The following is a 13,590-nucleotide window of genomic DNA, read 5'->3' as shown; positions in this document are numbered from 1 at the left end:
GAAAAGCATCAGGATGTTTTGAAGACCAAACGAACGAGCTGATCTGAGGCTGCCTGCCACCCCTGCCCGCCACCCACCATCCCTCCACCTTGGGACGGCTGCTCGGCGGCTTTGCTGCTCGAGTCTCCGCGGCAGCGGCTCTGTGAAGGCAGCTTTGATTTGACAGAGGTAGAGTAGAAAGAGATGGAAACATCAATCAAATGCCAGCCACCACTGAAGTTCAAATACCGAGTCGGAAAGAGGAGAGACAGCGTCCTTGAACAGCACCTTGATGAAACGATTTCAATCTGGGGACAACTTTGAGCATTAAAAAGAAAATAAAAATAATAATAAAAAGCAAGGAACGGGCTCCCGGTCCCCCGGTAGCGTGCAGCTTGTGTGGGCCTCGACGCAACCACCCGGCAGGCGCTGCCCACCACCAAAGCTCTGCCTGCGCTTCCCTCCCTGGAGAAGGGGATGCCGAGGACACCGCCCGCTGCCTCCTGGGGTCTCTCCTGCGTGGGTGACAGTGATAAATACGCAGAGCTGCGGGGCTTAGGCAGTGATTGATTTTTCTGCTAACAAATGCTGCTGGCTGGGCTCCAGGCCAGCCCTCGACACTCTGGCTAACCTAGCCCCAAACTCTCCCGCGGCGGACGCACATCGTTCGTGATTTATTCCCGCCCGATGCTCGTTGAGCCCGCTGACACAGCCCCGACCTCACACGCGCTGCGCTCAGCGCATCCCGGCTCCCTCCCCAGGGCTTTGGGCCGCTTTCTGCTGGGGGTGCTGCTGCCTGCAGGCATCGCCCCTGCTGGGCTCCCCGCAAAAGCTGGGTCCGGGCTACCCAGGCACCAGCCGACCTCGGACTTACGGCCTCAAAGCTCAGGTAGCAAAGTGGCACATGCAGCTACAAAGAACGAGTGAGCTCCAAATTGCCACCAAGAGCATCGATGCCCCTGGGGCTCTGCCAGCAGGGCACAGGCTGGCCTGGAGCCTCCGCCCCCACGTCCCCGGTGCGTGCCTTGGTGCTGCACCAGCTGTATCTAACCGAGCACAGCGGCTTCCACCAAGGCTGAGCATCCTCTTGGAGCTGAGCGAGAGCTACTCTAGAGCCCTCTCCCAACAAGCTGTTTGCAGAAAGGTGATAGAAAAACTTCGCTCAGAGCAAGCCGAAAATAACCCTTTCCAGAGGCCTGCAGCGACGGCCCCCATCAATCACACTCAGCGTGGCGAGCCAGTCCTCCCAGCTTGAGGAGAGTATTTTTGGCTCTGTGCTCACATCCCCTGCTGGGTTCTACTGAATAAATAATCAGGGTCAAAAGGAAATCTGAAAGGGAAGATGGGAAAGAGTAAGAGCCACTTTATAAACGCTGCAGAAAAAGGGGTTTTTGCTAACAAAGGGTGTGTGAGGAAGCAGGACGAGCCCTGCCTGTGTCCCAGCAGCCCCCGCATCCCGATGGGCAGGCTCAGGGGGATGCAGGCTCTCCAGCAAAGCCCACCGCGCTCTGCACAGCGTCCCAGGGACAGACACGCTTTGAGAATCAGGGTAATTGCAGCTTCTTGTTGAGCACCCAGAGCTCCCTTGCTGGCCGGGCCGCTGTGCCTGGAGCACACGCCATCAAAGCCAAAGCGCTGGCGGGATTTCACCATCTGTTCCTGGAGGGAAGGGGCCGGGACAGCCCAGCTGTGCTCCAGATGAGCTCTAGGCCCATTTCCAACCGCGGTTGAGCTTCATGGGTGGGTTAGCAGTGGCAGAGGGACACCAGCTTTCAGGGGGAAGCCTGCTCTGTCCTGCAGCCAGCTCCCCACGGAGAGGGGATACCCAAGAAGCAGCAGAGCCTGCAAGCCGCCCTCCGCCACGGCCTCGCTCAGCCCAGGAATTCGAGCCCTGAGCTGTGCTTTCCAGCACAGAGCTGCAGTCCCTTCTGGAGGCGCTTCCCAGCCCATCCTCTGCCTCCTCCGAAACATCCCCCGAGCCTGAGGTCTCAGCTCCAGGAAAGGCCCTTCTCGTCCCAACCACCACCAGCGTATTTCCAGCGCTCTTCAACGCTAATCAGCGTTCCCCACCGCAGCCACCACTGAAGCGTCTTCTGTGACAGCTCCTCTCCGCTGCAAATTGCTGCTCCGCCGCATCCCTCGCACTGCGGGCTGGAGCTGCAGGAGAATTATGGAGACGAGGCCGTGCCACGAGCATGGCTCCGGCAAATCCCTGCGAGCTGCACCAGCTCTTACAGGCCAGGCTGTAGGACTGTCACCCTCCTGAGTCCCTGGAGGGAACACAGCGAGCTGCCAAGCCCCTGGGTCACGCAGACCCTTCCCCGTCAGGATTCTGCTCCGACCCCAGCGCGGCTCCGTACCTACGAAGAGAACGAGGCAGGGCCCCTCGTTCAGCTGCACAGCGTTGGAGTCCGTCAGCTCCAGCACGGGCTTGGGGTGCCAGGGGAACTCTCGGCACTCGACGTCGTTCAGCACCTCCACCCGCCCCTGCCGCGTGATCACCTCGCCCTGGGAGTCCAGCACGATGAGCGTCGGGATGCCTGCGACGGGAGAAAAACACGGGGTTAGTGCCAAAGCATTAATACGGGAACGAGAGGGCGTGGGGGGAAGGATCCGTCCCGTTGCCTCAGGTCTGGCAGAAGCCCAGTTCAACGCTGCCATCACAGCTCGCGGGGTGGGAAGCAGGGTCCCGGGATCCTGTTTCTGTCCGAGGAGAGCACTGTGACTGAGGAGGCAGAGCAGGAAGCTGGGAGACGGCCTCTGCCATCGCCTTCCCTTCCCTGTCTGAGTGCAGGGAGAGGTCACTGCTGCCTGACGCCGACGTTCCTGCATACAGGCCGTGGCTGACCCTGCCCAGAAGCACTGGGCAGAAACCTCCTGCGTGCACGGCAGAGCTGGCACGTCCAGGCACCACCACCCCTGCTTTGAGACACACAACTCACAGCAACACACACAAACCTTCTCGCAGGGCGGACTGCACGCAGCGGCGGCCAGAAAGCAGGGCGCGTTCGCTCCCAGTAGAAACCCCCACGTTTCAGCAGCCGGGAACTCCTCCGTGACCCTCCCACCCGCCTTCTGACCCTCAGAAATAATTGCCCAGTCATTTTCACAGCACGCAGATGTGTCTGCCCGGCCATGGATGTTACGCGGCTGGGATACCAAACCGCACGTGGCGAGGCAGACACAGAGGCTGCAATTACCGACTGCACCCCCTTCGTCACCGGTCCTTGACCTGCGAGGAAGCGGCACGCTGAGCAGGAACAAAGCCAGGGAGCTCCAGTGGCTCTGCTGGCACGGCTGGCCCCAGCCCGACGCAGCAGGGACGCAGTACCCACGGTACGGGGCTCACGGAAAGGGAATTTTGCTGCAGACAGAGCCCCGGTGCCCTGGTCGGCAACCTTGTGCCTCTGGCACGGCAAAGCCAGCAAGCAAAGTGCCCGAGGCAGCTGCCAGCTCCCAGGGAAGCACTTCTGTAACACATAGGCAGGTTAAAACGTTTCTCGGGAGAAAAGCAACCACCACGGGCTATTAAACACAAAGACGTGGACCTCACCCCAGCTCTACAACCCCCGAGCTGCAGCCTGCCAGTGGCTAGGAGTGGGGGAAGCCAGACCCGGTGTCATTTTATTTGTGCCGCTCTTTCCTTCCCTGAGCCCCCACCGGACCGAGAGCCTCCCTCTGACAACAGCTCCGGAGCCGCTGGCTACCTCCCGCACTTCAAATCCATTTTGCAGATAATCACTTCACCTTTTATTACTTTGGAGCCGGCTCCTAGGTTATTAGAAATGCCGTCCTGACGGGTTTGCACATTGCAGTTCCAGCTGCGTGTGTTTGCACCAGCAGCTGCTCAGAGCGCAGAACACCCCGTTACTGCAGTCCCCCAGATGGCACAGGGAGTACAGGGAGCTGTGCCCTTAGCCAAAAAAAGAGCCTGAAATCTAGGATGGAAAGCAGGCATCCAATAAACGGGTGTAGGTGTGCAGCAGAACAGCAAGATTCAGGGTGCGTGCATACGTGCTGACACCAGGAGACTTTGCTGAGTCTTCCCCGGCCGTGCCACCAGCCTGCAGGATGATGGCAGCGCCTCTGGGCAGTGCCACGTCCCTGCCGGGGACAGCACAGGGACAGCCAGGGGAAGCTGAGACTCCCTCGCACACCGGTGCTGGGCTGCAGATCGCTGGCACACAACCAGACTCGTTTCCCCAGCTGGGGCCCGGAGCACAGCGTGCCTCCTCCAGCCCCAGCACCGCCTGCCTGCGGGACGGAGGGCCCGGGTTCTTTCCTTCTGCAACGGCAGCCCCTGGGAGAGGGAGGAACACAGGCACTCTGCTTCGTTTGGGAAAGAAAAAAGAAAAAGGAGAGAGAATCCGTTAAATATGTCCCTCCATACAAAGAGGGACAGGGCAGAGCTGCCCCAGCCCTCCCAGGGATAAAGAGGCTGTGCAGGATCCTCCAGGACCTGCTGGATCCGGCACTGCGCAGGATGGGGCTGGGGGTGTCTGAGCGTCCCGGCTCGGGGCAGAGCACCATTCTGCCCCAACGTGGTAAAACAACAGCCTTGCATTAAAACGAGCACCTGGAAACGCAGCCAGAGTGGGTGTGGGAAGAGGAGAGGAGAAGAAGGGCTCCCAGCAGTCACTAATGGACGTTTTTTCTTCCTGGGATTACTGCAATTTGGGTGCAGTGGGCGTAGCGTTCATTCATCCTGCCTGGCTGCAGCAGACGTCTTAAGAATGGTCTTCCAGGCAGTTTTAAGCACGTATTTTAGTGCTACGACAACACAGCAAAGGCATGGGCCAGTTCTGCTTCTAATCCTGCCTGAAAGGAGCCCTGTGCTGCCCTCCCTAGAAGGGGCACTCGTCCAGCCACACCGGGCTCTCCCCTCTGCAATACCTGGGCAAGCATCTCACGCAGGACGACACCTGCGAGTATCAGTGCGAGCCTGGCCATGGCGAGGGGCCGAGCCAGGCACACCGAGGCAGCGGCGCAGGGCTGGGGTTTGCAAACACGGGGCTCATTTTTGGAACCAGCTGGATTTTGCTCAACAAGCCCGTGTTTGTCTCAATTGGAACAGATGCGACGTGGACCTGCTCAGAACCATCACTTTTCAAATCAGGACCAGCAGCAGCGGCGCCCTAAGGAAGCCCAGGTCCAACTGTTTGCCTAAAAGGGATGCTTCGAGTGCACGGCCTCAGCCCCGGGGCTCACTGGGTGTGACAAAGCGAGGAGAAGGTGCTCACAGCTGAGATTTAGCACAAGGCACCTACTGCCAACCGGCCGGGCTGGCACCATGCAGCGGGGACACCAGCTGGTGGCCGTCCCATCCGATACCGCCCCGAGGAGGCTTTCAGGATGCACAGCCACAGTTGTGACAAGTCCCCATAACGCAGCTCCTGGGAATGAATGGTGTTGAATGTCAGGGGGATGCTGCTCTCGGGACGTGCCCGGCCTTTACGTGGAATGCCTGGGTTTGCACTAACAGTGCCATCAGCTGTCCCTGACCTGCACGAGGCTGCCCCGGCCGCCCCCCAAACTGCAGGAGTGGCGCTGAAAGTCAACAGGAGTGGCTCACGCTGGTGACTTCATCTGGAAAACACACCGTTCCTCCCTCATCGAGGAGACAAAAAAACATCCCGAAAGGAAGGAAGAGGGACACAATTTGATAGCAGGCACCGAGAGCCAGGGGTCAAGCGGCCAGCGTTACTGCCAGGCTCTGCTGTCAGATCCTCGTCACTTGGTCTTTGACCCAATTGCTGTCAGGCATCACCTCACCTCCTCCACCCAGCAACAGCCTCCGAATCACAGTCAGCAAACTGAGGCAGCTCAAATCCTCCTACCCTCACCTCTCAGCACAAAGATTAATTTTAAAAACCGCATTTGTTAGCAATACTCCACCGGGCCGTTTTCTGTGCGGGAGAAACCAGCGTGCTCTTCCCCTGCAGCTACTGCCAGCTCCCAGCACTGCGCTCCTGTGTTTGTACAACAGTGGGTTACTCACGAGCCCTCTGAATTCGAGGCATTTCTCTAGGAAATACACGGACGTCTGTCTGGCCTGGCCTGCCTGCAGGTCCGGGCGAGCAGCTGCATTCCCCTCATTCCAGCCCAGACAGCGCCGCTCACATTCCTCCCCATGCGTGGGGCTGCACGCGCCGGCTTAGCTGCGAGAGCCGCGCAGGAACAGCGTGATGGCTGGGCTTGCAAATCCTAAGGGTATGCCAAGAAAGCGATTTTCTATCACAGAAAGGCTTATTCATTACCTGCTGGTATTCCAAATAGCTCTAAGGCAGGGAGAGGTTAAACAGACTGGAAGGAATTGGGAAATCTCACACTGGCCCTATCCTGCAAGGCACAAAGTATCACGAAATACTACTGCAGCCAAGACAAGCACATGATGATCAGCATCCCACATGATTCGGATCTTTATCCTTTTATAATTCCCACCCCTGTCCCAAACGCTTGCCTTTCAGTTCTCCCCAGACCCGCATCACACATCCAGGAGACGCAGCCAGCCTGCAGCGCTGGGACCGTGGGCTCAGCTCGCAGCGAGGCCACGGCCACTCCTGCACCTCCTCTGGCCAGCCAGCCTGGCAAATCCGGCACACCGGAGTGGAGATTGCAAACGAGCTTTGCTGACTTGGGAAAATTCAGGGCTTGGTTTAGACACGGGTTGTTCTGTTAGACCTACCCCACAGCCACCGGTGATTTCATCTGCTATGTGAACCATTTACTGACCTGATTTCCATATGCACACACACACCAAAGCACCCAGCCACTGAAGCTTCCAGCTGCAAGTACAAAACTGACCCAGAAAACAAAACTCTGATAAATCACCCTGGCTTTAACACGTTTGGGAAATGCCAGTAACACATCAGAAAACTTTGGGCTGATTTCGTGATTTTCCTTCTGTTAGGAGATGGGCGACGTGCTGGATCCGTGCATTTCACCTTTTCCCTGGCACCAGAAGCTCCCCACAAAGCTCTGGCTTCGCTTCTGGTCCCGTGTGGTGAAGGCTGAGGCTGCTGCAACACATCTGCCCCTGCTGCCACTGCCGCCCTGTTCCCGAGCACTGCTGAGCACTCTCCCGTCTTCCCAGGCTCCGTCCTTAAACACCTCACCCACACCTGCTAGCCCTGGTATTCCCCCCTCCCTCCTCACCTACAGCCACCACTTGTTATTTTAGTGCCTTTTGGGGGCTCTGGTAATTGCCGTGAGTCATAACTCCAGAATTTCCTTATCAAGAAGAATCACAGATCAGACATTCCGCAATGAATATTGTATAAGCTTTAGATGAGAATTAGCATAGACGGGCTCAGTTTGACTTTACGCATTAGAAAATGGATTCGGTTCTCATGGGGCTAGCATCTTATGAAAACACAGGGGCCAAATGATTTGTTACTGAGCCTGGTAACACATTTATTTATTTATATATTAAAACCCATGTCCGACATGGAAATCTCATCTGCATTAAGTCTGTTGGCTGAGCAATCTAAATCACCATGAACAAAACGCTCAGAGAATACACCACCGGGTTTTATTGCTGTTTTTTCACCTCCTTAGAAGAAAGCTCCAGAAACCCGGTACAGGAAACCTCTCCTGGCAGTGACTTCCCAGTCGGGCTGCGGAGCGGCCGCCGGGTGTCTGGAACAGAGCCCAGGGCAGGGGTGAAACAACAGGTTTTGAAGTTCCCCCGAGCAACTGCAAATCCCACAGAACCTCAACAGAGCCCCAAATCTCTCCTAAGACACACAACATGGGGCAATTCCCACCCGAGCACAGCGTTTGCTACTGCTCCCGGTCCCCCAGGGAGAGATAGGGGACTTCATCCACGGCAGGCACCACGCAGCCCAGGAGCAGCGCACACAATGGAGAATTATTTCCAAGCAGCCACGACACAAGAAACGACTCTCTCTCAAGATAGTGCTGCACCCAGCAGCAATTTAATATAGGTGGGTATGGCACAGCCCACTGACTGCACGGGGTTATGAATAGAGGCATTCAAGCAAACCCAAATAAAGGCCAATAACTCAACTGACGTCTTACACTAAGTTTTTGAATGCTGTAGGGGCCAACGGAGGACTAAACCAACACGAGGTCTGACCGTCTTGCTGCTTTCCCCGCTCAGCAGCTTAGCGCTGTGCAGGAAGACAAGTTCTTTTGTTGTCCCAGCTCCCGGAAAAGCTCCGCCAGCCTTACAAAAATGAGAGGAAAACCCACCCTGCAGGCACAACCCAAGGCACGTGCTCCTGCGCAGAGGCTGCCCGGCGCAGGAGGCCAGCAGGGAAGGCAGGGCTGCACGGACGCGCGGCGCGAGGACCGAGAACAAAGGCAGCTCCGGGGAGCAGCGCGGCGTTGTCCAAGTTTCGCAGGAAACGGGGAAAGCCAAGCAGGCACTCGAAGAGCAAAACCAGAAGCACAGCAACAAATAAACCGAGGGATGCTGGAGGTGAACAGTAGCATTTTTAAGTTTTACTGGAGGTTCAGGAAAAAGACTAAGTTAGCACGGCCATTAAAAAGACAGAAGAGAGGAACTGCAGGAAGTTTTTTCTTTGCATCAGGCAAAGACGACCGGAGATGAGATCAGTAACACCGATCTGAAAACCCAGCGCTGTGAGAAACCACCGGGATGGTCACTTGGACATTTAACAGGTTACACGCCGCTGCTGGCACGGAGTTGCAGCTCCAAAGGGGGCACCCAGAGGTGCAGTTACAGAGGGCTTAGATGATGTTTGGCAGCATGAGAGCCACCCGTTTGAGGAAAGGCAGATCAGATTGCATGCAGCTGATTTTTCATTTAGGTGCAATAACCACCAGTGGTGATGAGACGAGCCCGTGACATATAGCTCTGCTTGCAGAAAGCTTTGGACACGGCCAGCGTGGCAGCATGCTGCGGCAGCCCAGACTGCAAACCGGCAGGCACCTGCCTGCTGCTGCGCTCCCACAATCACTCCAAAATCAGCAGAAGATGAGGAGTCATTGCCTGTGCAGGGATAAACAACAACCCAGAGCCCCCAGGAAGCAGCACAAGGTTCCCCCCAAAAGCCTCCTTCCCTCCTCTCCCAGTGCACAGGGTAGGAACCGGTCCCCTTCCGTGTTTCAAAGTGACTCTGTGCGTCGCGCTTTGTCCTTGCAGAGAGGTTCCTACTGCGTGGGAAAACCGTGACAGTGAAGCAGGGCTTGCAGTCAAACATGCCCAGATCCCAGGGTCAGTGTCCCTGGAAAAGCACCCCTGCCGTGCAGAACCAGAGGGGTAATATGGGAGCTGTGCCGGCGAGGAAGGGAGCAGGGCACAGGGGAATAGCAAATATTTACATTTTCAGGTCAGCACACAACAAAGAGAGACATTTAAGGAGACAGCGGCTGGAGTTAAAGGGAAAGCTGTTGTCACTGTTTCCCTGGCTACAGCACACTCAGTGCTGAAGTATCCGTGTCTGGACACCTTATTTACAGAAAGTCCCAGTGAAACTGGCAGCAGTCCTGCAGAGCTCAGCCGAAACCGGCACTGGAGAGGTTTGTGAGCGGGCCGGGAAAAAGACAGATGGATTTGGAAAGCTTTTGCCTCATGGGAAGGTAATTAAGAAGCAAACTGATGGCTATTTAAAGCTACCTAACAGTTATTCTTGGTTTGAGGTCAGAGAACAGAGCGCAGCGATGGCACCTGAGCTCACCACAGAAGGGGTGTTCGGGGAGGGTTCCAGGGAGGATTATTTCCCCTGCCCACTGGGCTTCAGCCAAATGCTCATATCAGCAAAACTACCCCAGTTAAGTCAACGCGGATGGATAACCTGAACTAAACACTCAAGGGTTTGGTCACTCCGGGACCCTTCTGCTGATGAGGCTTTGCAAAAGCAATACAGGCAAATAGAGAAGGGTGGGACCACCGGGAGGGTCCCCAGGCCCTGGGGCACCTTTGGCAACACTCCTGCTCCTCTGCCCCGCTCACCGGCGTTGCACTGAAACATTTGAGAAACGCACACACTGCAGCAAGACCAGCAGCTCTTTATCTTCCAGTCCCTTAGCCACAGGTAGAAACTCTGTGTATACGTGGAAGGCTTCCTCGACAGCTATTTACCTTGCGTGTCTCTGCTGTGCAGCTTGGGCCTGCGTGAACAATGCACTGGTCCCCAGGAGGGCTGCTGGGAGCTTTTATCATATTCAGGACACTTTGAAAACACCCAGACAGAGTGAGCCTCTCCCCTGCCCCTCCGAGCAGCCGAGGCTGCTGGATTCTGGCACTGACACATACAGTAAAGGCAAAGCCATGGTTTACATCAAACATGCGCTCTTCTGTAATTCATGTTACTAACATAAACCAGATGCCATCTTCCTCAGCCTCTGCAGAGAATGATCGCCTGCCTTTGCGTTACATAAAACAGCAAGAAAATGAAATTTAAACCTTCAAGAAAAAGCAAAATAAATAACTCAGTAATTAGGCAAAAAACATCCAAGCCAAAAACAGCTTCCAAGTTTCCAGGAAGAATTAGGTTGTTTATGGAAGTCCTGTTTCAACTAACAGCCTGCCTGGCAGGTGGTAGGAATGTGAGTTTGTGGAGAGCAGAAACATGAGGCAGCTCTGCCTGGGGCACTGTGCTTTGCTTTGCTGTTTTCTTGTTTTAGTTAAACAAGAGGAGACATCACAAATATTCAACAAAAGCAGCAGAAAGGAGAGCCACAGGGGCCTTTCCTACCTTGTATGCCGTAGAGTCGATTCAGGCGTGATCGTCTGGCCTCATCAGCATACGGGACCGCTACCCAGGGCATCTCGCTGAAATACTGCTTGAAGGAGTCCTCTGACCTGTGCAACGGGAACAGCACAGGGGATCCTGAGTGCAGCCCCTCTCCCTGCCACACTACTTTCCCTTTTCCTCGTTAAAAACCTGGCCAGCAAGGGCCTTGCTCCATTTCATCAAACCCACCAGGCGAGGGCTGCTAGGAGGCATAAACCTGGGGAGAGCCAGACTAAAAGCCCTCAGTCCCTCAAGAAGGGGTCTGCACTGCATTTTTTTTCTGATATTTCAAACCCTCCAAGACCGGTTGCCGTGGGGCAGTCAGCTCTGCCTGCACCAAGCGTTACCGCTCCATTACCTGTCTGCACTAACGAAGAGGATCTCAAACTTCTGACCCGCCTCCTTGATTTTCCGGTAGGACTCCACCAGGACCCTCGTGAGGCTTCGGCAGGGTGGGCACTGCAAAACAACACGCACGTGAGGACGCTGTCTCCCACCTGGTTCACGGGGCCAGGCTCGCACCCCAGCAGGTCTAGACGATCTGGCCATCCCTGAAAGCCAGACACGATCTCTTCTCTTCTGGAGCCAGGAAGCAGCCTTGAAAGTGGCCGGTGCTTATGGTAAGAGGTCACTGACTGCTTAAATTGCCAAGGAAACCTCTCCCACTTTTAAAATCTAAAAATTCTTTCCCTTCTGAAGGGTCAGCTGAGGGTGACCCGCAACTGCAATGCTGCTGGCTTCTCCCAAAAGGACCAGGACATCTTAACTGCTTAAACACCAACCAGCCCGAGGTCTCCACCCTCCTGCAGAGCTCGGCAGCGACTGCACACCTTGCCTGAGGGCTGCAAAAGGGATGCCCAGAGCTCCAAGTCTGCCCTGAGCTCACTGCAGTTGCTCTGCAGAGCACAAACCACTCACCCAGTGTGCGGAGAAGTAGACCCCAACGTGAGAGCCCTCCAGGGCGCTGCTGTCTAGCGTCTGGCCATTGTTCCTTAGCAGAGGCCCGGCAACAACTTCACTGAAGGGTTTTGGCCCCCAGGGGAACTCCAGACCTAGAGGAGGTTGGGATGAGGGTGGAAAAAAAAAATCACTCCACAAAATAGCAAGATAGACACGCGGCATTTACTGTTTCAAAAAGTTCCACTAAAAAAAAATAAAAATCTGCCTTCTAACAGATATGTGGGATGCTATCTGAGGCATCCTGCCGAGGTTCATCCCCATCTGAGGGGGATGCAGAGCTGCTCAGCTGCCTGGGCACCACCACGGCCCTGCCCCAAGCTCAGCATCACACCCGGGGCCACCTCTTTTTCACAGGTACCTCTGCATCCTTGCCCAAGTCAGAGCAACTTCTGCTTGATGAAGCCTGCTCTGGTTTTGTGCCCGATAATGCATCTTTGCCTTATCCACAGTGTTTGCTTTAATAACAGGGGCAAGGCGGTACGTGCTCAGGAATGCAGTCAGACTGTTTGCCCCTTCCAGATAAAGCTGCTTTGCCGATTCCAGGCCTCACACCCACCCTGCCTCCCGACCAGCTGCCTTTCCACGCAAACAGGGAAGCAGATGGTGCAGGACACATCCTCACAGCCCTCATTCCTCTGTATTTAGGGCTTTAATCGTATCAATTACCCATGTCACTGGGCTGTTTTTTTCTGAAGTTGGACGCAGGGACTTGTAGAACATAAACTAATCCTCTGCACCCCAAAGAAAGCACGTGTGCACACGCAAACACACGTGCTCCAAATCATCTGCTGCCAGCTCCCACGGCAATCGATCCAGCCATCGAGCCAGAGATGAGGAAACATCACAGATGGCTCAGGCCACAACTGGTACTTGCTGCACAGTTTCTGCCACCGGCCACCACGTTCAATATCTACTGCATGGAGAAATGATGGCTGTCATGTGAAGTAACACATTCGACTGGTCAGGTTAACAGCTGAACGTCAGGCTTGCAGAATCTGGGAGTGAGGGCACACATCCTGCACATCTGATGCACATTTTTGCAAATTTGAAGAAGATGGATTTAATATTAACTCCCAACCCACCTTCACAAACTGAGAATGGTGACATTTTTCTGTCTTGTTTGTAAATAACGGGGAATTCACTACCCTACCAAAGCTCTGGTGTCAATGATAAGCACCCACCCTGTATTTTGGAAAGATTTGGCTCCCAAGGTACGGAAAGTCTGGGCGCTCGGTCTGTCTAGCCATGCGCCTCCATCACGGAAAATCTAAACTTCATGTTTCACTTAGTCTAAATTTTTCCTCATTAGCACTTCAGACAAAAATCCTGGAGGGGAAGTCTTTGTTCTCTTCAACAAGCAAAACCAAAACACAAGATCTGGCAGGAACGATGCAGAAAATGTTACACTGAAAATAATACAGTGCCTTGATTAGTCGAGTATGACAATAGTTGTTTCCTTTTTTTCCTTTTTTTTTTTTTGTTTCTTTTTAAACCTCCAACGCAATTCTGAATGAACCAAAATAGCAAGGCAATTGCATGCCAGTGTTTCCAGGGCACACAGGACTCCAGGTCTTACCTTCTGGGTCATCGCGGATTACCAGGAGGCCGTTCCTGCAAACCACCTTCCCGGTGGAAGCATCGATAAATATCAGGGAAGGAATGTTGGAGACTCTGTACTTGTTCCACAGCTTCAGCTGTAAAACAGATCAGGAAGGGAGAGGAAGAAAGGTAAGCTTGGCAGCGTGAACAGGAAGATCTCGGGGCATTCGCATCTTTCAGACAAGAGGTCAGAGGTAAGCAAAGAGATGGAGCTGATGCTTCAGCAATATATTTGGAAGCGTCTCTCCGTGGCCCCTGGCACAGCCTGTCCTTCCAGCTCCTGCAGAGCCGTGCCCCATCCTGCCATCCCTCAGCACCGCGGGCTGGG

General features: G+C 55.0%; 1 protein-coding gene across 1 annotated transcript in view; it reads right to left on the bottom strand.

Annotated features, from left to right (window-relative positions):
* NXN (nucleoredoxin) overlaps positions 1-13,590 on the bottom strand; it is a 57,073-nt gene that overhangs the window by 4,807 nt on the left and 38,676 nt on the right. Inside the window, exons 2-6 of the mRNA XM_035560921.2 lie at positions 13,240-13,357; positions 11,622-11,755; positions 11,062-11,162; positions 10,665-10,771; positions 2,340-2,519 (exon numbers count right to left, since the gene is read on the bottom strand). Of these exons, the coding sequence (XP_035416814.1) occupies positions 2,340-2,519; positions 10,665-10,771; positions 11,062-11,162; positions 11,622-11,755; positions 13,240-13,357 (640 nt within the window). The remainder of the gene's footprint in view (positions 1-2,339; positions 2,520-10,664; positions 10,772-11,061; positions 11,163-11,621; positions 11,756-13,239; positions 13,358-13,590) is intronic.

This window comes from Cygnus atratus, chromosome 20 (assembly GCF_013377495.2).
Source record: "Cygnus atratus isolate AKBS03 ecotype Queensland, Australia chromosome 20, CAtr_DNAZoo_HiC_assembly, whole genome shotgun sequence".
In the NCBI taxonomy this organism is placed as follows: domain Eukaryota; kingdom Metazoa; phylum Chordata; class Aves; order Anseriformes; family Anatidae; genus Cygnus; species Cygnus atratus.
This window is presented reverse-complemented; position numbering and strand designations above follow the sequence as displayed.